At 48.7% G+C, this 24079-nt stretch overlaps 1 protein-coding gene across 2 annotated transcripts in view; it reads right to left on the bottom strand.

Moving 5' to 3' along the window:
- ARHGAP39 (Rho GTPase activating protein 39) overlaps positions 1 to 6721 on the bottom strand; it is a 216167-nt gene extending 209446 nt beyond the window's left edge. For both annotated transcript variants that reach the window (XM_083749067.1, XM_083749068.1), the window contains exon 1: positions 6514 to 6721. In XM_083749067.1, the coding sequence (XP_083605193.1) occupies positions 6514 to 6524 (11 nt within the window). In that variant the 5' untranslated portion in view covers positions 6525 to 6721. The remainder of the gene's footprint in view (positions 1 to 6513) is intronic.
- Between the last annotated feature and the right edge of the window lie 17358 nt (positions 6722 to 24079).

Below are 24079 nucleotides of genomic sequence, written 5' to 3'. Positions count from 1 at the left end.
ATGCATTCCTTTGCTCCCACCATTTCACAAATGATCAGCATAGATATATGGGGGTTATATGGGGGTGGGCAGGCGGTCTCAAATAAGCTGTTAGCCAGTAACTTACCAGCCTAATATAATCCGAGGTCCAGTAAATTATTTGCAGTGCTGCTGTTCCAGTTTTTCAAGAAGTATATATATATATATTTTCTGGCTACTGTCTGCTCAGGACTGTTAGCAGCCATCGTACATCTCAAAAGAAGTAGACGGGAATTATGATCCCCAAAGGACTAACCTTTAATGGTCGTAAAGCATGGAAAAAATGAAAAGGCGGGAGACTCACACCTATAGTCCTGTCTAGCACATCCCAGCCCAGAGGTAGCTGCATTTGGGTTGCTGGCATGCCTACGAACCCAACCCGGCTACAGGCCCTGAAAGGGTTAGGCCCATAGGAGGCCGCAGAGTAAAATCAATGCATCTATGATAATGGGTCTTTGGCTCAGGGGGTTAGTAGTGCTTTTAGCCAGTGACAGGGAGGCTGGATTTTCATACCCAGTGCCCACAGAAGTAATTTACATTCAGGAAGAGTTCAGTGCTAAATGGGTCGATGGAAGCACATCGAGGCAGGCAGAGAACAGTCAGCACCTTAAAAAAAAAGCGGAAGGGCGAGGAGATGAAGGGTGGAAGGAGGCGGGATACACCTGACAACAACAACAACAACAACAAAATAGCAATGGGGAAATCAGAGTCACTGCGTCTTGTTTTCAGCTGTACCACATGGTAAAGACTAAGGCTCAGCTCATGAGCTTCCACTGAACAGGGTCTTATTATTACTGGCCCCTTCCAGTCTGCTTAAAGAAGAAGCAAACCTCAAGGTTTTACATTTCAAGCCTCTTGGATGGCAACAAATTTAAGCAGAGCGCTGCTGTGAACTTAGCACAACGGGCACTGACTGCTTCATAGTGACTCGGGCACAAATTGCTAACGGCACACCATCAGTCTCCCTCTGCCCTCATAATTAAAAATATAGCCAGCAACAGAGGAAGCTACGTGAACGGAAAAGGCTGTTTGTCCGTGTAACTTAGCATTGTTTCTGCCAACTGGGAGCCCATTTCCAGAATCTCAGGCAGAAAGAGGTCTTCCTCATTACCGGAAATGGCAAGTATTGAACCCGGGGATTCTGAAATGCGAATTACAGGCTGTTTCGCAAAATTAAGGCAAAGCAACCTCCAGCAGCGCTTTGTTTTCATGTTGTATGCAATCTACCCACCCCCACCCCCCCACAGCCCACTCAGATTGGAGCACGGGGCTGTCCCAGAACTTGCGGGGCGTTTCAGAAGCCGAGTCCGTCAGGGGAAAGGGCAGCATGGTTCTGGTGACCAGGACTTCTCCGGTTGGCTACCCAGTGGGAAACAAAACGTGAACTCTTACTCAAGGCTGGTAACCTTCCAAAGGATAAGAGATGAACTCTCGATTCCTCAACCGTGCCATCCTCCCATGCCAAAGCCAAAATTGCCCGTTTTTAATACTGGTAACTAGCAACTTATGCACATTTAACTTAGGGCTTGCCATACGTCCGAAAATCATTGCAATGCCCGGGAAAATCCAGGTGTATGGTGACCCGTGTCAGAAGTGTAGATTTTTGATGAATTTTGTTTAAAATAGTTCCAAAAATTCATATTTTTTATGTTGGGTTTTCCAAAAAAAAGAAGCAGCAGCAGCTCAGCAACTTTGCAAAAAAGCCTCTACAACACTTGTGTCTGGATATTCACTTTTTGAAATATGGCAGCCCTATTTAACTTGAGCGCATTTTGCTTTATGAGCTTGGCAAAGAAAAATACAGTATAAATAAATAAATTGGGGTGGGCCTCTGGGTGGGGGGAAAGACTGTGGAGATCCCACCAGCCATTGAACCCAATGTTTTTTGACTATACACAATTTTGGTTCATGCTGTCCCGTAACATAACCCTGTGTAACTCAAGTGTCAACTTCAGAGGAGCCTCCAAACTATGGCTTGAAGGACTGATGGGGACAATATTCTTCCTCCGGCCCACATGTATATTTGACAACTCAAACTACGGCTGGCGCTAAACTACTAACTATGTTTAGTGCCAGCCCTCCAAGCCATATACTTTCTTCACATTCTGATTTGGAGGGGCAACCACACTATCCATACCTTGCCAGTTCAAGCATCATGGCCAACTATGGCTGGTCTTAAAACAGCAAACAGCATCCTGGAGACACGTGGGGGAAGGTTCATGGAAGTCCACAGTTTGATGTGGATTACCTAAACTATGGTTTGGAGAATCATCTGCCTCAGGGTTTGATGTCATCAACCAAATTCACCCAGCCCAACGGAATTAAATCAACCACACTTATAGGTAGAGTTCACACTTTGAATGCAGGACATTCCAGGGGAAACTGGCGATCCTAAGACCTCTGAAACCTCAAGACCTTGCAGATCCCCAAGCAGGCCAAGAATCTAATTCCACAGAAGGCAGTTGTTTGTTAGGCAGTTCCTTAAAGCCTCGCCATCTATTCTAGCTCAGGGTCCCTGCAGAAAAGCTATTGAACCCATCAGATCATCTACCTACTACGACATTCACTTGACCAGAAGCTAAGAAACCCTGGGTTCTTCTTGGTCAAGTGGTTCAAGAATTCCCTTCTCCATCACCACCTGGAAGCTGCAATAGTGGTGGGCTCGTTCTGCTTCTCTTTTTTCCAATAGCAAGACACGGTTTAGGAATTTCTCTTTTGCCACCTTCCAGTAACCTGTGAAGAGGACACCAAAACGTAACAGGAGATGCTAAAACCTAGCATCCGTGCTACCACTCCAAAAAAGCACTATTTCCCCAACAGAAATCTGTATTGGGTTAATACCTCTCATTGAACAAACTCTTCCCCTGGGTACCTAACAAAATTCTGGCCTTAAAATTCCAACACAATGTGCAGTAATGTGTGTAACATACAGATACAGTTTAAAACCTTCTCTGAATGTCTTCAAACTCCTTGCATACTCCATCTTAAGACTTTTAGCAGAATCAGACACGGATGGATGGCTTGAACACCCGCAGCACCCCTTCCTCCCCTTAAATAATTATTTTTAACGTTTGCCAGATGAAGAGTTCTGGGGAACTCAAAGAGGTCACACACTATTTTACAATATTTTGGCTGTCCTGATGAAGGTACTGCCTTAATGTGGCCTTTGCATTGTAATTTTTTTTTTCCTGGTGCCTGCTTCTAATTTTAACTTAAAACCAGAATTCTCTAGGATTCAGGGAGAAGACTCTTGGCCGCCTCCCATGCCTTAAGCAAGAGAACGAGGCATTGTGGTCCCTACCCCTCTGTAGAAACTGAAATCAGCTCACTCTTGCTACTTTCATGCTGTGTTACGCAAAATGCAGGCGTGCTGGTTTATTCCACCAGACCCACACAATCGGCGCTTGACAGCTGAGATGCAAAAAACGAGGAAGGCAGCTTCCCTCCTTGCTGCGCCCGCACCAAACTCAACTGTGACACTTTCATCAGCATCGAGCGCAACGACCCACATGCGGGGCACACCACCACACATGCAAAAGATCGAAGGCACCAATTCGGGGGCAGGACCGTCCAGCCACACGCAGGACTCAGCCGGAGTCGCCTGCCCATGCAGCCATAATTCTCACGCCCAGCTCCATTTGTAGAAAAGACCGCCAGCCAAGGTCACCATCCAAGGGTTAATGCAAACGGTATTGCACGCACAGCGGGGGGTGGGGGAGGGAATTAAATAATTTCCCCGCCTTGCAGTAGGTTAGCATGCAGCTGGCAGCATCCGAAGAGCAGCCCCCGGAAGCTATCCGACCGCATACCAGTCCTCCAGCTTTGGATGCTCTGAGCCAGCGCTGCTGCATCCCGGTTGCGCTCCACCCAAATGCCAATCTTCACCCCCCCCCGGCCCCCAACCCCTCCCACTGCACCAGTGGGGGCCCCAGCAGAGCATCCCAATCATTCCACAACACCCAGCTGGGCGCAGATGCACCCACAGCTGCAGCCGCCAGTTCCAAACCTGAGCCGGCATCTCTCCCCGCACGCAATTCAAACGGGGGGGGGGGGGGTGGGGTGGTTAGGAAGAGAACCACGCAGCATTTCCACCACCCACCCAGCTCCGCTTCACGGCTTGAGACTGCTCAACACCCCCCCCCATCCGTCCGTCAGTATGCCTCGTGTTGATGTAAATAAGCACCCAAGCCATTTCCACCCACGAAGCCTCCCCCCCCCCCACCAGTGAGCTCGGCCAAACCTGCAGTCCTCCATGCTTGGAGGAGGCAATCGCCCACCAAACACGCCCCTTAGCCCTGTTCACTTGGCTTGCCTCCAACTTAAAGAGCCCATCCCTCCAATAAAAAAGAATAAAACCCTCCCCCCCACACACACACGCCACAATCTGCACCAACGGCTACCAGCTTGCCCCCCAATCCATGCTAACTGTACCCCTATGAGCGAGAGGCACAGACCCAGCTCCGGAAGACGCAGGAGCAAAATAATATAAAATAAATGCGATTCAGGGTGGGAAGAGATTTAGATCTCGTGTGCATGCACACACACACACCCCAGCTCTGGATAAGGAAGGGGGAGGGCGGTGACCCCCCCCCCAGCGGAGAGGAATGGGGCTGCCTTAAACCCAGAGGCACAGGGCAGGTTTGGGGCAACTGGCAAGGTGGCGGAAGCAAAATATCCACAACCAAAATTTCAGCAGGAGGAAAGGCAGAAAGCCACCTGATTGCAGAGGGAAGGGCATGGGCAGGTGCCATGCGGTGGGGGGGGGCACCCAAGCCCCACCACCACCACATGGTGGCAGAAAGCAGGACCCCCAAGAAACAGCTGTGAGGTCCTGTCCGGAATGGCATATTCCTCCCCCAGGAGTGGAAAAGCTCCAGGGCCGAAGGATGGCACTGGTCTCTTCAACCAATCCCTGCAATGGGAGGAGGTTGCGGGGGGGGGGGTGTCTGATCAGTTTGAAGGGGCAGCTCAGGCTCCTTCCTCTGTAAGGTCCCATCCCTGCACAGCTATGGGGGGGGGGGGGACTGGAGAAATTTGGGTGGGAGTCTCTAAAAAGAGCCACAGGATCAGGGGTGGGGAAGAACCTTCAGGGCAAGGTCCTAAAAAGGGAGAAATGTGTCAAGATGAAGGGGGGGTCCCTGGAGCAGCCCAGGCTTCCTGGGAAGGAGGGGGGAGGAAAGGGGGCTGTCCCAGGCTGGAGAGGGAAAGGTCTCCCAGGAAGTAGAGGAAGGTGGCACACAGGGCCTTCCAGTGGTGCCCCCCACCCTCAGAAAAGAGAGCGATCTGCCCTAGCACTTTGTAAGGAGGGGAGAATTTGTTAGGAGGGGAGAATTTGGGCTACTGTGGGGGTGTTCACAAGGGGGGGGGCGGTCCCTATGGAGACGAGCTCTCCAGCAAGGAAGGTGCATTGGGGAAAACAGGGAGGAGTGCAGGATCTATGGGGGGGGGTGTCTTCCTATATTGAGGAAGGGGGTAGGAATGCCAACCCCTCTCCAGAAAGAGAGGAGGGTTGTAAGGAGACAGTACTGTTGCGGGGGGGGGGGGCTGCAGAAAGTATGGGGTAGCCCCAAATGGATGAAATGGGCGAAGGTCAGATTGAGCAAAAAGGGTGTGAAAGTGGATTGAGGAGAAGGCGGGAGAGAGAAAGTGCCCCTGGAAAAATAAAAGGGGCTCTGCAAGGAGATGGGTGGGGTTGATTCGACCAGATGGGGTATTTTTTTTGGGGGGGGGGGGGACTACGATGACGACTAAAGTATAAATGGAGCTGGCTTGGCCGAAGGAGAAAATAAAAATCAAGAGGATTTGGGTGGGAAAGGAGGTTCTTTTTTTTGGGGGGGGGGGAGAAACACTACTGATGCGAGAATCTCCACCTGGGGTGGAGGTGGTGGGACAGATTTTGGGGAGGGGGCTTGGCGGGAGGTGTGGGGGGCGCCTATCCTTGCGCTGCACAGCAGCTGATTTGGGTGGGGAGAACGCCCCCCCCCGGAAAAAAACCAGGAGGGCAGTTTTGGGGGACCTGGAATGGGGTTGGGGGGGCTCTGATGCAGTAGTGGTGAGGGAAGGTTTAGGGGGGGTTGGCTGTGGGGGAGGGTCTCCTCCTCACCCCCAGTGGGTTGGGGGGCTTTGGGGGTCCGTCCACCCCAAGTTCGTGCTGTGGGGCTGCTGTGAGGGGGGGTCTCTCTTCCTCCCCCCAAAGGATTTGGGGGTCGTGCATGGGGAGGGGGCGTCTCTTCCTCCCTCCCCCCCGTGAGTTGCTGGGGGGCTGCTGTGAGGGGGGGTCTCTCCTCTTCCTCCCCCCAAAGGATTTGAGAGTCGTGCATGGGGAGTGGGGTCTCTTCCTGCCTCCCCCACCGTGAGTTGCTGGGGGGGCAGCTGTGAGGGGGGGTCTCTCCTCTTCCTCCTCTCCAAGAATTTGGGGGTCGTGCGTGGGGGTCTTTTCCTCCTCCCCCTCCCCCCCAAGGATTTGGGGGTCGCGCGTGGGGGGGGGGGTCCTACCTCTCCGCCATCTTCTCCCCCGAGCCGGCGGGGTCTTCACCGGGCGCGGCGAGGGGCGGCGGCGGCCCCCGCCCGGCAGCCCATGGCCCCGGCAGCGCTGCGGCTCCTCGCCCGCCGCCGCCTCCTCCTCCTGGCCGCTGACGGAGCGAGCGACGGAGCGACGACAGACCGACGGACGGGCTGCCAGCGCCGGCCAGGAGGAGACGATGCTGCCGCCGCCGCCGCCGCGTCCCGCCGTCACCACCGACAACGGCCCTCGGCCAATGGCGCTCGCCCACGGGCGGGGCCAAGGCGGCCTCGGCTCCGCCCAGACTGCCAGCCCCGCCCTCCGCCCCAAGGGCTCATGGGAAGTGTAGTTTCTGCGGCCGTCTCACCTGAGGTGGCGGCAGCCATGTTTGGGCCTCCGAGAAGAGGCCTCTCAAGGGCATCCAGTCGGCCCTTGGCAACATGTCGGAGAAAATGTCCCCGCTTAAAAAAAATAAAAATAAAACGTTGTAATGAAATGTCTCTCTCTCTCTCTCTCTCTCTCTCTCTCTCTTTTCAGCCACCGGAAAGGGAATAAGGCAGTGAGAAGGAGGGAAGCACTCTGCACATGTTCAAGGGTGTCATGTCATAGAATCAAAGAGTTGGGAGGGACCCTGAGGATCATCTAATCCAACCACCTGCAATGCAGGAATATGCAGCTGTCCCATATGGGAATTGAACCTGTGACCTTGGCCTTATCAGCACCTCATTCTCAGACCCTCCAAGTGCCCCTATTTTCGCGGGACGTCCCTGATTTAGAGAAGTCGTCCCGGTTTCTGTTTTGAGCCAGTTTTACTATACAGTGGTACCTCAGGTTACAGACGCTTCAGGTTATGCATTTTGGGTTGCATACCCGGAAGTACGGAACCCGGAAGTTCCGGAACAGGTTACTTCCAGGTTTCGGCGCTCACGCATGCACAGAGCTGCTAAATCGCACTTTGCGCATGCGCAGAAGCACCCAATCACAACCCGCGCGTTCACAGATGCAGCGCTGCCGGTTGCGAATATGCCTCCTGCACAGATCACGTTCGCCACCTGAGGTTCCACTGCATTTACATATGCTAGAAGCTGCCCAGAGTGGCTGAGGAAACCCAATCAGATGGGTGGGATGCAAATTTTTTATTATTATTATTAATCTCCTGTGGCAGTGAGTTCCACAGTTTATCTGCACTGTTTTAGAGTTGTTAGCCGCCCTGAGCCCGGCTTCGGCTGGGGAGGGCGGGATATAAATAAAATTTATTATTATTATTATCTATGTGCTGTGTAGTCCTTTCTTTCATGCATTCTGAATCTTCCAACATTCACAGACCTTCCAAGTGCCCCTATTTTCCAGGGACACTCCTGGATTTACAGAAGCAGTCCTGGTTTCTGATTTGATCCCAAAATGTCCCACTTTTCCTTAGGATGTCCCTATTTTCACTGGAGAAACACTGGAGGGTATGCATCCAGCTTCTCAATGCGTGGTCCTGCGTTCTAGTGCTTTGAGAGAAGCATAATTTTTTTTCTCTCTATCCACATTCTCCATCCCAGGTGTCATTTTACAAACTTCTATCCAGGGCTTTTTTCCCCAGCCGGAACTCCCCGGACCTGAGATCCGTCGTATCTCAGGTGGGCGCCATCACCGTTACAGGAGAGCAAACAAGGCGTTCATGATGAATTTTGGCACTTCTTTTTCTGGAAAAATAGCACTGCTTCTGTCATGACTCCTCGTACCCTCCTCTTCCCAGAGGCATGAGGGAAGCACATAGGCGCCACTACTGTTGGACTGGTTTGTGGGACTTGTTATTTCCCTGCAAGTGTATGGAGCCTCCACCATCTCCTAACCTTCACCGCCCCCCCAGTTTTGCACCTTCACAGTCTCCTGACATGGATGCTGAAGGTTGCAAACAGCCGTGTTTATATATATATATATAATCTGTGTGTGCACATAGATATAACGTTGTTGAAACCAGCTGAAAGCCTTCCTGCGGCAGTTCTGTTCCCAAATCTTCTGTGCTTTGTGCAGGCAGCTTTCCCTCTGAAAACAGCCTATTGAAGTATTTATAATATCTTATTTATGCAGAAGTCTTGCTAGCCGCTTTTCCAATTAAAAAAACAGAGAGAGAAACAGAAAGATTCCTCAAGGTGACGTACAGAAGATAAATTATCTCAATTTTATACAAATAATATTTTCTCGCCCAAACGCTGTTTGTGGGCCCGTGCTGCCTTTCCTCAGGTGCCTGCAGAGAAAGAATTACGAGTTGCTCTCATCTTTCTCTAATCTGTGAGGGAGAAATAAGGCGTCCTTCATAAATAGGATATGCAGAAATGGCACCACGACCACAGGCTGAAGCTTATGGGACCCGCAAGCACCGAAATGGAGAATATGGTGTAGACAGGCAATACTAAAATCTGGAATCCAAACTCTTCTGTATCTTCTAGCGGACGTCGGTTTTATGTATTGCTTTAGTACATTATTTCTCTGAGTAGTTTGTGTTGCCATGCATGCATCTCATGTCCCTCAACCCTCATTTTACGCTCACAACATTATTGGCGTGATCCCTACAACAACCCTGTAGAGTAGGCCAGTTTATTTACGCCCGTGTTTTTTTATTATTATTATGCATTTTGTGTTTTTACCTTGTGTTTTTTTAATGCTGCAAACCACACAGAGATCTACGGATGAAGGACAGTGTGTACACATTTAATTAATAAACAGATGAGAGGCAGAGGCCACAATGACGATGCTTGGATACTGCGAGATGTCCAAAGGGGAGCACTCAGCCTACAAGTTTTACACACTTTGGCTTGGAGTTGGATGTTTTATTTCAGGGGTCAGCAAACCTTTTCAGCAGGGGGCCGGTCTACTGTCCCTCAGACCTTGTGGTGGGCCGAACTATATTTTTTGGGGGGAAATGAACAAATTCCTATGCCCCACAAATAACCCAGAGATGCATTTTTTAAAAAAGGAAACATTCTACTAATGTAAAAACAAGCTGATTCCTGGACCGTCCACGGGCCAGATTGAGAAGGCGATTGGGGCAGATCCGGCCCCCGGGCCTTAGTTTGCCTAAAGGTAAAGGTAATGGGACCCCTGACCATTAGGTCCAGACATGGCCGACTCTGGGGTTGTGGCGCTCATCTCGTTTTACTGGCCGAGGGAGCCAGCGTACAGCTTCCGGGTGATGTGGCCAGCAGGACTAAGCCGCTTCTGGCAAACCAGAGCAGCGCACGAAAACGCCATTTACCTTCCCGCCAGAGCGGGACCTATTTATCTACTCGCACTTTGACGTGCTTTCGAACTGCTAGGTTGGCAGGAGCAGAGACCGAGCAACGGGAGCTCACCCCGTCGTGGGGATTCGAACCGCTGACCTTCTGATCGGCAAGTCCTAGGCTCTGTGGTTTAACCCACAGCGCCACCCGCGTCCCTCTTTGCAGAAAGCCATGTGTTTTAAGCAGCTGTTGTGGATGTTGACCATAGAAGGAGGCTTACAATGACTGCAAGGGGGAACTTCTTACTTATATCATATCAACTGCTGGTTCCTTTAACCAGAGTGATGCATCTTTGTACTATAAAGGTTTGTGTTTTTTTCTGGGTCCTTCCCTCCTGGCTGTGTTGATGCTACAAGTAAAAGCACCAGTGACCCCCAAGGTGCCGAGGTCACAGAATCCTGCAATTGTACGTTCAGGTTTTCATTTCCACTCCTGGCATCACCTTACAGGGCCTGACAAAGACCTCAAACGCTCACTAAAGGAGAGCCGTGGGATTCCAGAAGCTTCGCCAAGAGCGGCAGGTTGCAAGGAAGCCGGTTGCAAGGAACCAGAGCAGCGCACGAAAACGCCATTTACCTTCCCGCCGGAGCGGGACCTATTTATCTACTTGCACTTTGACGTGCTTTCGAACTGCTAGGTTGGCAGGAGCAGAGACCGAGCAACGGGAGCTCACCCTGTCACGGGGATTCGAACTGCCAACCTTCTGATCAGCAAGTCCTAGGCTCTGTGGTTTAACCCAGAGCGCCACCCACATCCCCAATTTGCCTAACCATGCTTTATTTGGTCCTGCCACCTACCCAGAGAGAAGGCCCTGTCTTTTCTCCTCAAAAGGTGACTGAACCTTTATTCAGCAACCAAAAAGGGGCGAGGAGGAGACACACTAACCAAGCCCCACCCACCCAGCCCCCCCTGCAAGAGCCTGTTTCCATAGCAACAGTGACACCCCGGTGTCTGTAGGCAAAAAGCGATGCTGGCATCTCACATTAGTCACAGATCTGCATCAGAGCTACCGGAGGGCAAGTCTGGGGGATGCAGCGACATCCAGCCAGGCCCTAGCTTAAAATGCATCTAAAAGTAGAAAAAAGGAGCAACAAGCGCACTTAAGGGAGGGAAGACGGGTCTCGCTGAAATCAGTGGGGCCACCTACTTCCGAGTAAACATCCCTCCGGAAGCCTCGCTGAGTGGGTAATGATAAGGTGCCATGCCAGGCGCGGAAAGCCAGGCTCTGTCTGCAAACGAAGGAGGCGAGAAAAACACTGAGCAGGGTGGGGACTTAATCATGATGTCGGAAGCAGAGATTGCGTTTTTCGCCTTCGGGTGCAAACACGCAAGATCTCCGGAGTTTGACAAGCCAAGAGATGGCTTGTCTTGCCTCTGCATGAAAACCCCCAGCCAGGGGGAGCCCACCATTTTTCCAGACAATGGCAGACCCTCCAAGTGAGTCCCTATTTTCCAGCGACAATCCCAGATTGACAGAAGCCAGCTCAGTTTCTGATCTGATCCCAAAATGTCCCACTTTTCCTAGGATGTCCCTATTTTCATCAGAGAAATGTTGCAGGGTATGGAGTTACGCAACCCCCTAAGCTAAGGATATAAGTAACTCTACAACTTTCAGAAGACATCTGAAGGCAGCCCTGTACAGTATAAGGAAGTTTTTTCATGTTTAATGTTGTACTGTACAGTCATACCTTTTGTTACGTTCGCGTCATGATACGTTTTTTCAGGTTGTGTCCCGCAACGGAAAGGGTTACTTCTGGGTTTCGCCACTCGCGCATGCACAGACGAGCAAAATGACGTCACCTGCATGCGCAGAAGCGACAAATCGTGACCCGTGCAAGCACAGGCCCGGGTTGCGTTCCTTTCAGGTTGTGAAGGGGGCTCCGGAATGGATCCCGTTCGCAACCACTGTATTGTGCTGAGGCAACCCAGTCAGATATGAAGGGTATAAATGTTGTTGTTGTTGTTGAATAAAGGGTAAAGGTAAAGGACCCATGACCATTAGGTCCAGTCGTGACCGACTCTGGGGTTGCGGCGCGCATCTCGCTTTATTGGCCGAGGGAGCCAGCATACAGATTCTGGGTCATGTGGCCAGCAGGACTAAGCCGCTTCTGGCGAACCAGAGCAGCGCACGGAAACGCCGTTTACCTTCCCGCCGGAGCAGTACCTATTTATCTACTTGCACATCGACGTGCTTTCAAACTGCTGGGTGGGCAGGAGCAGGAACCGAGCAACGGGAGCTCACCCCGTCGCGGGGATTCGAACCACCAACCTTCTGATCGGCAAGTCCTAGGCGCTGTGGTTTAACCCAGAGCGCCACCCGGATGTCCCTATTTTCATCAAAGAAATGTTGGAGGGTAAGCAATGGGTCCCACTGCCCAACAGCTCTTGTGCCACCAAGGAACTTTTTCTCTTGTTGAACAGAAATCTGCGCTCCTCTACGTGATGCCACCCTAGATGCAATTCTTTCCCTGGAGTGGCTCCCAGTACATTTCTGAGCACAATTCAAAGTCTTGGTGCTGACCTTGAAAGCCCTAAACAGCCTCAGTCCTGTATACCTGAAGGAGCGTCTCCACCCCCATCGTTCAGCCCAGACACTGAGGTCCAGCGCCGAGGGCCTTTTGGCAGTTCCCTCATTGTGAGAAGCAAAGCTACAGGGAACCAGGCAGAGGGCCTTCTTGGTAGTGGCACCGACCCTGTGGAATGCCCTCCCACCAGATGTCAAAGAGGAAAACAACTACCAGACTTTTAGAAGACATCTGAAGGCAGCCCTGTTTAGGGAAGCTTTTAATGTTTAATAGGTTATTGTATTTTAATATTTTGTTGGAAGCCACACAGAGTGGCTGGGGAAACCCAGCCAGATGGGCGGAGTACAAATAATAATTTGTTATTATTATTACAGTGGTACCTCTGGTTAAGAACTTAATTCGTTCTGGAGGTCCGTTCATAACCTGAAACTGTTCTTAACCTGAGGTACCACTTTAGCTAATGGGGCCTCCTGCTGCTGCCATCGTGCGATTTCTGTTCTCCTCCTGAAGCAAAGTTCTTAACCCAAGGTAGTATTTCTGGGTTGGCGGAGTCTGTAACCTGAAGCGTCTATAACCCGAGGTACCACTGTATTATTATTACTATAGGAAGGCATGCCATCACACCCCAGTTTGAACAATGGCCTTAATTTAAATTGTGCCAATTTACATTCAGGTGCCCTGGAATATATATAAAAGGATTGTAGTGCAGGAAAGGACCCTCAAGAATTATCTAGTCCAGTCTCCTGCAATGCATCTGTCATGTAGCTGCTCCTCTCTTAAGAAACTTAACTTGCAGTCCCTACCCTTGGGGGTCTCTGCAATGTGAGTTGGGGGTTGCAATTCACACAAAAAAATTCAAAAGCATCACCATAGGACAAAAGAAGGACAGGTGACATCTCTGGTTGCAAACCTCTGCTCATGTTCTTTGGACACACCTGATCTTTGGCAGTCATTGCGCCCAGATATTCAGCCTCTCCCTTTTTCTAAGACCACAATTCCCAGACTTTATCGTGCCACCACCCCATCGGTTCCCTGTGCTTGTTGTTGCTGTTTTTGTTTAGTCATGTCCGACTCTTCGTGACCCCCTGGACCAGAACACGCCAGGCACTCCTGTCTTCCACTGCCTCCCGCAGTTTGGTCAAACTCATGCTGGCTGCTTCGAGAACACTGTCCCACCATCTCGTCCTCTGTCGTCCCCTTCTCCTTGCGCCCTCCATCTTTCCCAGCATCAGGGTCTTTTCCAGGGAGTCTTCTCTTCTCATGAGGTGGCCAAAGTCTTGGAGCCTCAGCTTCAGGATCTGTCCTTCCAGTGAGCACTCAGGGCTGATTTCCTTCAGAATGGATCGGTTGGATCTTCTTGCAGTCCATGGGACTCTCAAGAGTCTCCTCCAGCACCAGAATTCAAAAGCATCCATTCTTCGGCGATCAGCCTTCTTTATGGTCCAGCTCTCACTTCCATACATCACTACTGGGAAAACCATAGCTTTAACTATACGGACCTTTGTCAGCAAGGTGATGTCTCTCCTTTTTGAGATGCTGTCTAGGTTTGTCATTGCTTTTCTCCCAAGAAGCAGGCATCTTTTAATTTCGTGACTGCTGTCACCATCTGCAGTGATCATGGAGCTCAAGAAAGTAAAATCTCTCACTACCTCCATTTCTTCCCCTTCTATTTGCTAGGAGGTGATGGGCCCAGTGGCCAGGATCTTAGTTTTTTTGATGTTGAGCTTCAGACCGTATAAAAACCCATTATTCAGTATAGCCGTAATAAAGCAATGAAATTCAAAACAGTCACAATTAATTGTGCCTTTAAAAACCCCCAATCCAATTAAAACTATTTAGTTTAATTAATTCAACAAATATTGATCCAGTGATACCAGCTTCTCGGAGTCTGAGAGTCATTTACATATCCAGCGCTATCCCCACCAGGGACAGTCCCTCCCCACTTTGGGAATCTAATTCTTTGGGGTGCAGGGGTCCCCTATAACCTTGATTTGTTTCTGCGGCAATAAGCATCACATTGCTGTGGTTGGGGCTGTCCTGGGAAGAGAGGAGTCCTCTGAGCTTCCGATCTGGTGCATCCCAGCCGAAGTTACTTGAGTCTGCGCTCAGCAGTTTCTGAGCTTCCCACTGAACAGAAAAAGTATTACTGTATTATACTGCCTAGAGTGCATGTCATCCTGTTCTTTGCAGAGCAGGAGTTGCAGCAGGGTGATTTATAGAAGGAAAGAGCAGGGCTCTCTGGACATCATCTTTGCGACTTCTTTCTCCTATTAAAAAACATGAGCTTAGATTCTGTCGTCAAACATGCGGAGCTTCTGAGGTGCTCTGGGGGATGACAGTGTGTGTGTGTGTCTGTGTGTGTGTTTGTGTGTGTGTAAAGTGCAACACGATTGCTGAATGGAGTGAGGCGTTGGGACAGTACAATGCCTGTGTGCCGAGATCCGCACTGGTTGCCGATTTGCCACGGGGCTAAGTTCAAGGTGTTACCTTGGGACCAGTTTACCCGCGAGATCACCTTTCCTCATATGTGACCACTCAACCACTTTGAGCAGCAGAACTGGCACTGTTACCAGTGCCACATATTACCCGTTAAGCACTTGTAAGAAATTGGTCTTTGGAACTCCCTGCCACTTGATATCAAGCAGGCGCCTTTGATTTACTCTTGATTTACATTTTTGTTTGGACAAGCCTATCCAGACCTGGAAAATGTCAATGTATGTTAGTTAGTTAGCCTTGGTGAAGACTTGACGTTTTCATTCCCCAAAAAGTTTCTGATTTGAGTTTCCATTGAAATGAGGCTGTATTTTAATGTTTTAATGTTGTATTTTAATCTTGTTTTTAAGTTGTATTTCAATCAATTTGTTTTTATATTGGGTGTTAGCCACCCTGAGCCCGGTCTTGGCTGGGGAGGACGGGGTATAAATAAAATTGATGATGATGATGATGATGATGATGATGATTTAATCTGATTTTAGTCTAATGTTATTTTAACTTTTTTAAAGTTTCAAATTACTGTTGTTAATTTTTCTTATTGGTTTTCGAAAAACCTTTTATTTCATTTTATTTGGTACTCTGCTTTGTGGTTTATTTTTTTACAATCAAGCAGTGAATAAATCTTACAAAATATATATTTTCTTATTATGCTTTTGCCTCTATTCCACACAACGATACAGTCAATCATAGCACTGTAGAATTGGAAAAGGGTCCCAAGGTCATCTAGTCCAACCCCCGCAAGGCAGGAATCTTTTGCCCAACGAGAAGCTCAAACCCACGACCCTGAGATTCACGGGTCTCATTGCTTTATATTATTTAGTTGCTATTTTGTACGCATTGCCTAAACACCAGCTCCTGGGTGAGATGGGACATTTAATTATTTATCTGTATGATGCTGTTATATGTTGAAATAATTTAATTTAATTATGAAAAAAATCTAAAATTTTAGAGTTCGAAAGAAGCTTCTCCCGGTCTAAATGGTGCTGGATGGCCATAACCTTGAACAAATTAAATACTTCAGTTATCTAGGGCTCACATTCCATCATACAAGATTTTGGAAGCACCACTGGCAAACCTCCCTTCAAAAGGCGGAGATCACAAAGCTAGCCATACTCAGATTCTTCTTCACAAAGGGCGGCAAATATGTTCCAGCAGCCTTAAGGGATTTCAATGCAAAATCCGTTTCCCAACTTCTGTACGCTGCAAATGTCTGGCATAATGGGTACCTGCCTAAGCTAGATGGCTTTCAGGCAAAATTTCTCCGATCTCTGCTGCAAGTACCCAACTGTGTCCCCAACTCCATACTTCTGTTAGAAGCTGGTGAATGCCCAATTTCAACTAAAGCGTGGTGGGCTGCCCTAAAACATTGGCTCAGGATTTCAGTGTTTGATCTAGGGAAGGGTTTGTACCAACACCTGACCAATGAGGAGTTTGTCAGCAAATGGCAGAAAAAAGCCACCTCTGTTGGTCTGTCACCCCCCCCCCCCCAGTTGTATTACCTGGGTTATGAAGGCTCCCTAAAGACGTTAAAGCAAAGATTATGGGATAATGCACACAGTGACTTGCGATCTCGATCACACGCAATCTGTAGTCCGCTGGCAGTAGGAGTACAATATGGGCATGTCTTTAAGTTAACACCTTACATTAAAAACCTGACAGTACCAAATTATTGAAGGCTATTCACCAAAGCCAGGCTAAATGTTTTTTCTTCTGCAGTGTTGGATGGCAGGTTGAGAGGAGTTCCCTACCAGGACAGACTTTGCTTGTGTGCTCAAGACATTGATTCTATAAAACATATTTTGCTGCAGTGTGCAAAATATGAGCAAGCCAGGGCTGAACTGATATTACCCTTGCTGGTATCTTTCCTGGGGAAATCAGAGGCTCACTATGTCAGGTTCCTATTGGAAGACCGGACAAACGCTAGAACATTAGCAGTGGCGAAGTTTTTATCGGTGGTTGCAAGAACCAAAGTTCCCTATCTTTAAGTCTGAACAAAATGCTTGTTTAACCTGGAGGTAGGCTGTCTGAGGACGCAGGTGGCGCTGTGGGTTAAAGCCTCAGCGCCTAGGACTTGCCGATCGAAAGGTCGGCGGTTCGAATCCCTGCGGCGGGGTGCACTCCCGCTGCTCGGTCCCAGTGCCTGCCAACCTAGCAGTTCGAAAGCACCTCCGGGTGCAAGTAGATAAATAGGGACCGCTTACCAGTGGGAAGGTAAACGGCGTTTCCGTGTGCGGCTCTGGCTCGCCAGAGCAGCGATGTCATGCTGGCCACATGACCCGGAAGTGTCTCCAGACAGCGCTGGCCCCTGGCCTCTTGAGTGAGATGGGCGCACAACCCCAGAGTCTGTCAAGACTGGCCCGTACGGGCAGGGGTACCTTTACCTTTACCTTTTTAGGCTGTCTGAATTGTGCATTGCTTTGTAACGATTTGTTGGGTCTCTGGACCGTAATAACGATTGATTGATTGATTGATTGATTGATTGATTAAAAATATTTTTTTAAAAAATGCTTCTCCTGAAGATGCTCAGGCTTGGACGCTGGAAGATCTTCTGTTGGAGAGGATTCCTTAAGGCGATGTGGGGAGGCAGCCTTTGAGAAAACCCTCTTCTTGTCGCTGCTGTCTAACCCTGGCTGATGGATGATTTCAGTAAGAGGGTATCTTCTGTGGGGAGGGCGCATGCGGGAGGCAATCGTTATTTACAAGGTTCATCGGGCAAAATCAATTTATATGCCACATTTCCAACAATTGGGCGCATGAAGTGCTCAGCAAAACCGTGCCATAAAAATAAAATAAAAAATGGCAGACAGATATAAAAGCTCTGTAAATGATAAAAACAACCATAAAACAGCAGTGAAGGGAAGTATCATAACTTCGACGTCAGAAAAAAATCAATGAAAACCATCTTTGGATCCGAATTCCTAACAGGATGGAAATAATCTCGCTCGCCACCTACATCTAATGATGTGGCTGAGAGACAGCTTCTCTGGAGAAGAATCCTAAGTCATAGAAGAAGCAAGCCACTGAGAAAAGCCTCCTGATGGGTAAAGTTAGTTATGATACATTGGGCCAAGGATTTGGGGTATAATATACAGTTAAAAGAGTGGGGGAAATTGCGGAAGAAAGGATTAAAATTTACAGCATGCAATGCTTTGAAAGAAAATGTGATGAAAATGACGTATAGATGGTATATCACACCAGTGAAATTAGCCAAAATGTATAAAATAAGTAATAAATTTTGGATTGTAAAGAAAAAGAAGGATCTTTTTATCACATGTGGTGGGAATGTAAGAAAGTGAAAAGCTTCTGGGAAATGATATATAATGAGATGAAAAAGATGTTGAAATATACATTTATAAAAAAACCCAGAAGCATTTCTTTTGGCATGCAGGGGAGGATATTAACAAGCAGGATAATAAATTGTTTTTATATGCAACAACGGCAGCAAGAGTACCATTGGCACAGAAATGGAAACAAGGAGAACTACCGACGAAAGAAGAATGGCAGACGAAATTAATGGACTATGCAGAATTAGATAAAATGACGGGAAGGATTCGAAACCTGCGGGACCAGAGATTCTCAGAGGACTGGAGTAAATATGTGAACTATTTGAAAAGCAATTGTAATCAACAGATTACGCTGGTAGGACTGCAAGAAGTTTTGTCAGGAGGACTATGTGAAATATTGCAGAGAAAAGCATAAAGAGAATTATAGTGAAGGATTATTAAAAGTAATAGTGAAATTAATGAAATGCAGATTAAGTGATAAAGACTGAAAAATCTTCAGAAGTGGTTGATGGAAGTCCAAAACATTGTATAAGATAAGAAGATATGTTGTATGTTTTTTGGAAACTTTATGTAAAAATTAATAAAAATAATTTTAAAAAAGAGAGAGAGAAAAGCCTCCTGATGGGAATGACTGGAGAGGGAGAAGGCCGGACCTGTCATAAGGCAGACTGAGGCAGATGCATCAGACGGCAGATGCTGTAGGGTGGCATTGCCTGAGAGTCCCCTAAGCTTAGCCTGCTCTGCCCTTCCTAAGATAGCCCAGTGTCAGTCAACAGCGCTGGAATAACAGCCCATCCGGTCAGGTTCTGCACATGGGACAGGGTGGCGTCACCTTGGCCTTTATCTCAGGCAGCAAACTGGGTCATAGAATCATAGAGTTGGAAGGGACCCCCAAAAGTCATCTAGTCCAACCCTCTGAAATGCAGGAATCTCAACTAAAGCATCCATGGCAGACGTCATCCAATCTCTGCTTAGAAACCTCCAAGAAGGAGAGTCCACCACCAGTTGTTCTTATTTAACACATCACTTGGGAAGACAGGAGAACTAATACCAGTGTACTGGAAGAAGCAAAGATCACCAGTGTCAAAGCAATGATTCTTCGACATCAACTTCATTGGACTGGTCGTGTTGTGCGGATGCCTGATGATCGTCTTCCAAAGCAACTACTCTATTCCGAACTTAAAAATGTGGTCAACAAAAGAGATTCAAAGACTGCCTCAAGGTGAAGCTAAAAAAATGTAGTATAAACACTGACAACTGGGAAACACTGGCCTGCGCACGCTCCAGTTGGAGAACAGCCTTTACCAAAGGTGTCATGGGCTTTGAAGACACTCAAACTCAGGACGCAAGGGAGAGACGTGCTAAGAGGAAGGCATGCTTGGCAAACCCTCACTGTGATCTGCTCCTGCCCAGAAACCTATGTCCCCACTGTGGAAGGATGTGTGGATCCAGAATTGGTCTCCACAGTCACTTACGAACTCACTGTTAAGACCGTGTTCATGGAAGACAATCTTACTCAGCTACGAGGGATTGCCAAAGAAGAAGCTAGAGATGTCAAAGACCATGAATGGATGCATGGATGGAACTTTCACCAGCTCAACTCCAGCCATATTCTGCCGATTTCCAGGCAGACAGCCAATCCAACAGATTGTTCCCGTGACTGAGTTCCCCTTGTCTCAGAAGGCACTTCCTGATGTATAGTCTGAATCTCCTTTCTTCCAACTTGGGAGTGGAGATTTAGAAAATGAAACTGACAGATCCCTAGGAGGGATTTCTGGAGGTACACAAGCTCCCCAAGGCACCTGATCCCAAAAGCTTTCCTTGGGAATCTGGGCTCCAGCTGTTCGTCAAGGGGTCTCTACCCTTTGTAATAAAAGTTGCACTGAAAGTCCCAGAGACTTTTCCATTTCCCACACCTGCATCCCAGATAAGAGGACACTGAACCATCCCAGGGTGGATGAGAGAACAAAATCAAAGAGAAGGCGATGATAGCTTTATATCGCACAGAAGCAGGAAAAGACTCTTCCACTTAACCGCGCACAGATGCTAAGGCGGACATCCGGCGCCTGAGCTCATGCTCCAAGGAGGACAAGGGATTTCAAAGAGACCTTAAGCGTTATGGCATGAAAGGGGAAGCGTGATCCCTTCATGGGGTTGCCAGATGGCAAAGAGATCAGAGCTCCTGAATCTTTAGTGGTTGCAGAGACGCAAGGAAGCAGGGACTAGGGCTGGCTAATATATCCATATATCATCCCAAACCAGTTTGATATTGTGATATCAGTTTCATAGTTTTTGGCCTGGCAATATATTGCAATTCGTGATATTTGTGTGTGTTTTATGCGGAAATCACGATACTGGGAAAACTGTGATACTGGGAGCCAGTGCCTCTACATGGCTCCATTCTTATTTCAGATGTTGTGATGTACAGTCATACCTTGGGTTAAAGCCACTTCAGGTTGTGTTTTTTTTGGGTTAAAGGTAAAGGTAAAATGGCCCCTGACCATTAGGGGCTCATCTCGCTTTATTGGCCGAGGGAGCCGGCGTACAGCTTCCGGGTCATGTGGCCAGCATGACTAAGCCGCTTCTAGGGAACCAGAGCAGCGCACAGAAACGCCGTTTACCTTCCCCCCAGAGCAGTACCTATTTATCTTCTTGCACTTTGACGTGCTTTCGAACTGCTAGGTTGGCAGGAGCAGGGACCAAGCAACGGGAGCTCACCCTGTCTCAGGGATTTGAACTGCCGACCTACTGATCGGCAAGCCCTAGGCTCTGTGGTTTAACCCACAGCACCACCCGCGTCCCTTTTTCCAGGTTACGGACCGTCAAAACCCAGAAGGAGCGGAACGGGTTACGTCCGGGTTTCAGCGATCGCGCATGTGCAGAACCGCTAAATCATGCTTTGTGCATGCGCAGAAAGGTCAAATCGCAACCCGCATGTGCGCAGACACGCAGACACGGGTTGCAAACGTTGCGGGTTGTGACCGTGCATCCCACACGGATCCCGTTCGCAATCTGAGCATCCACTGTATCAGTATATCGCAATGTTTAGGGGGTGATACATCGCGAAGTTGAAAGCCAGATATTGCCCTTCGCCACCTTTCAGGAGAAACTTCAACGAAGAGTTTCTAGCTAGGCATGCACAGTAGATGGTCTCATCCTGGCAGCGTGGCATAGGAGTTAGAGTGTCGGACCAAGACCTGGGAGACCAGGGTTCGAATCCCCACTTGGCTATGAAGCTCAATGGGTGACCTTGGGCCAGTTACTAACTCTCAGCCTCACCTTCCTTGCAGGGTTGGTTTTTTACCTTGGAGGTAAATAAAAAACGTGCTACAAATGCAATTAACGAGAATGGAAATTAATAAGAGTGCTGCATTATTTGCTGATCTTGCAAGGCTGGCCGAGGGGGCCTTTGGCACAGAGATTGGCGCAACTCCCTTACGATGCAAATGCTGTGTCAGCACTTCTGTTACTTTGAGAAAAGCGCTAACCTGACGGGGCGAAAGCAGCAGTTTGGGAGCCCCCTAATCTTCTTAGGCCTAATGGCCGTGATTGCATGGTGCTGTGCAAAGTCTTGGATGCACGTGGCCATTACAAAGCGCTGTAATTACAGAGGAAGTCCCGTTGCAGTTCTGCGTGGTTTCAACCTTGCGTTTCTTTCAGCCGGGGAGCAACATCAGCCAAGGAAGACATCCAGCCGTCTGGTCCTTCTGCAAAAACAACGTCTGGCAGACCAGAAGAATCTCACCGCTTCCTTTCTCCCTTCTCCGGGCTGTCAATCAATCTCCAATTATTTCCTCTTGTCTGGAAGCTTTTTCGGGATTATTTAATGCATCTAAAGCACTTTTCTCTCTCTGTGTTTTTTTTTTTTAAAGTCAAGACAGGCTTGGGAGACGAGAAAGAACAGGAAGTCTGCTTAGCCCCATCAGGCGGGACAGTCCTGGAGTCAGTGTGTGTAATTCTTGGGTCATAGAACAGTAGAATTGAAGAGTCGGAAGGGCCCTTCAGTGGCCATCTAGTCCAACCCCCAACCTTCTGCAATGCTGCTCTTCGGGCAGGGCCGGCCCTACCATTAGGCAGAGTGAGGTAACCACTTCAGGTGGCAACTACCATGCCACTTGAGTCCCCAGCTGTGCCCCTCTGTTGCTACATGGCCTGCGGGTTGAGCCCCCCCCCAAAAAAAGAGTTTTTAGCACTAATAATGCTTTGTTGGCATGGAATGTTGAGTGTCAGTAGGAAATGAATGGGGTAAAGTGCAGGGTGGAGGATTATGGAAGAGGGTATAGCCAGCTGGCTGGCCGGCGGGAACTCTGAGCAGGAGCACTGCTGTGACGCTGCACTGCAACATTTTATTGTAGCTCGTAAGAGGAGCCTGCTGGGTCATGCCAATAGTCCATCTAGTCCAGAAAACCTATTTTCACAGTGGCCAACCAGATGCCCATTATGAGAAACTAACAAGCAGGATTCGAACACAAGGGCCCACTATGAGATGCTTCAAAAAGAATTTTCTATTCTTTCCTGTCCTACAATCCCAGCGACCACTGATTTCTTCCCCAAACTCACCCCCAACATGCCAGATCCAAGATGTGGGCTATTATGTACTGAGTTGAATAGGAATCAAAATGCAGCAGTCTGATTGGCCCTAGAACAATAGGATTCAGAATGCAGCGGTTTGATTGGCCCTAGAACAATAGGATTCAGAATGCAGCAGTCTGATTGGTCCTAGAACAATAGGATCCAGAATGCAGCAGTCTGATTGGTCCGCAGGAGCCACCCAACCCAGCTCCAGGTGGAAGTGAATCCGCAACCTGATTGGCCCACAGGTGAATCCCGGAATTAGCCAATCACGTGGGGCCCATTGTGTAAATAATGCATATAAAGCAGACATTCTGGGGGAACTTCCATTCCTCCTCACCACTATGAGCTGAATAAAGAGCATGAAATCCACTCTCGACTCCCAAGTATATTTCATGGGCCTTCTCTCTTGTTGTGATTTGCACTTGGCACAGCACAGGGGACTTCACACCCTGGCAGGTTGTTTAAAGCTGACTGGGCAGCACAAAGTGTATTGACAGGCCTTCACTGCAGGTAATTACCAGTTGGCACAGCTCAGGCTGGCCAGGACTCCTGCCCAGGGTAGGGTCACACTAGGCAAACAGATGCTGATATGAACTCCTTCCTCATCAAATAACTGAGCAGGTGGCCGAGATGGCCTGTTGAGCAGGCAAGAGGGAAAGTGTGGTTTTCCTGACATTTCCGTTTCCTTCTGACCTTACTGTTTACACAACCATGTATACATTTGTGCACTTGTAAATTGTACTTCAAGCTATGGTTTTCCCAGTAGTGATGTACGGAAGTGAGAGCTGGACCATAAAGAAGGCTGATTGCTGAAGAATAGGATGCTTTTGAATTCTGGTGCTGGAGGAAACTCTTGAGAGTCCCATGGACTGCAAGAAGATCAAACCTCTCCATTCTGAAGGAAATCAGCCCTGAGTGCTCCCTGGAAGGACAGATCCTGAAGCTGAGGCTCCAAGACTTTGGCCACCTCATGAGAAGAGAAGACTCCCTGGAAAAGACCCTGATGCTGGGAAAGATGGAGGGCACAAGGAGAAGGGGACGACAGAGGACGAGATGGTGGGACAGTGTTCTCGAAGCTACCAACATGATGAGTTTGACCAAACTGCAGGAGGCAGTGGAAGACAGGAGTTCCTGGCGTGCTCTGGTCCATGGGGTAACGAAGAGTCGGACATGACTAAACGACTAAACAACAACAACAAAATTCAGAATCACATTTCCTGCAGCTGATTAAATAGTCTGGAGTCCATAAAAGCTCAGGCTGTGATACATATGTATTTGAGCTTCCAGAAGACTTTGCCGCTGATGTTTCTGTTGACACCAGTTAAACCAGGTTGGGGACATCTTCCCTAACCACTGGACTGCACCGTCTTCCCCTGGAACATCCCTGTACTGGACAAAGCGGGGAATATATCG

Source organism: Podarcis gaigeae (genome assembly GCF_964106915.1).
Source record: "Podarcis gaigeae genome assembly, chromosome: 7".
Taxonomy (NCBI): domain Eukaryota; kingdom Metazoa; phylum Chordata; class Lepidosauria; order Squamata; family Lacertidae; genus Podarcis; species Podarcis gaigeae.
The sequence above is the reverse complement of the archived record's forward strand: the minus strand, read 5'-3'. Positions and strand labels throughout refer to the sequence as shown.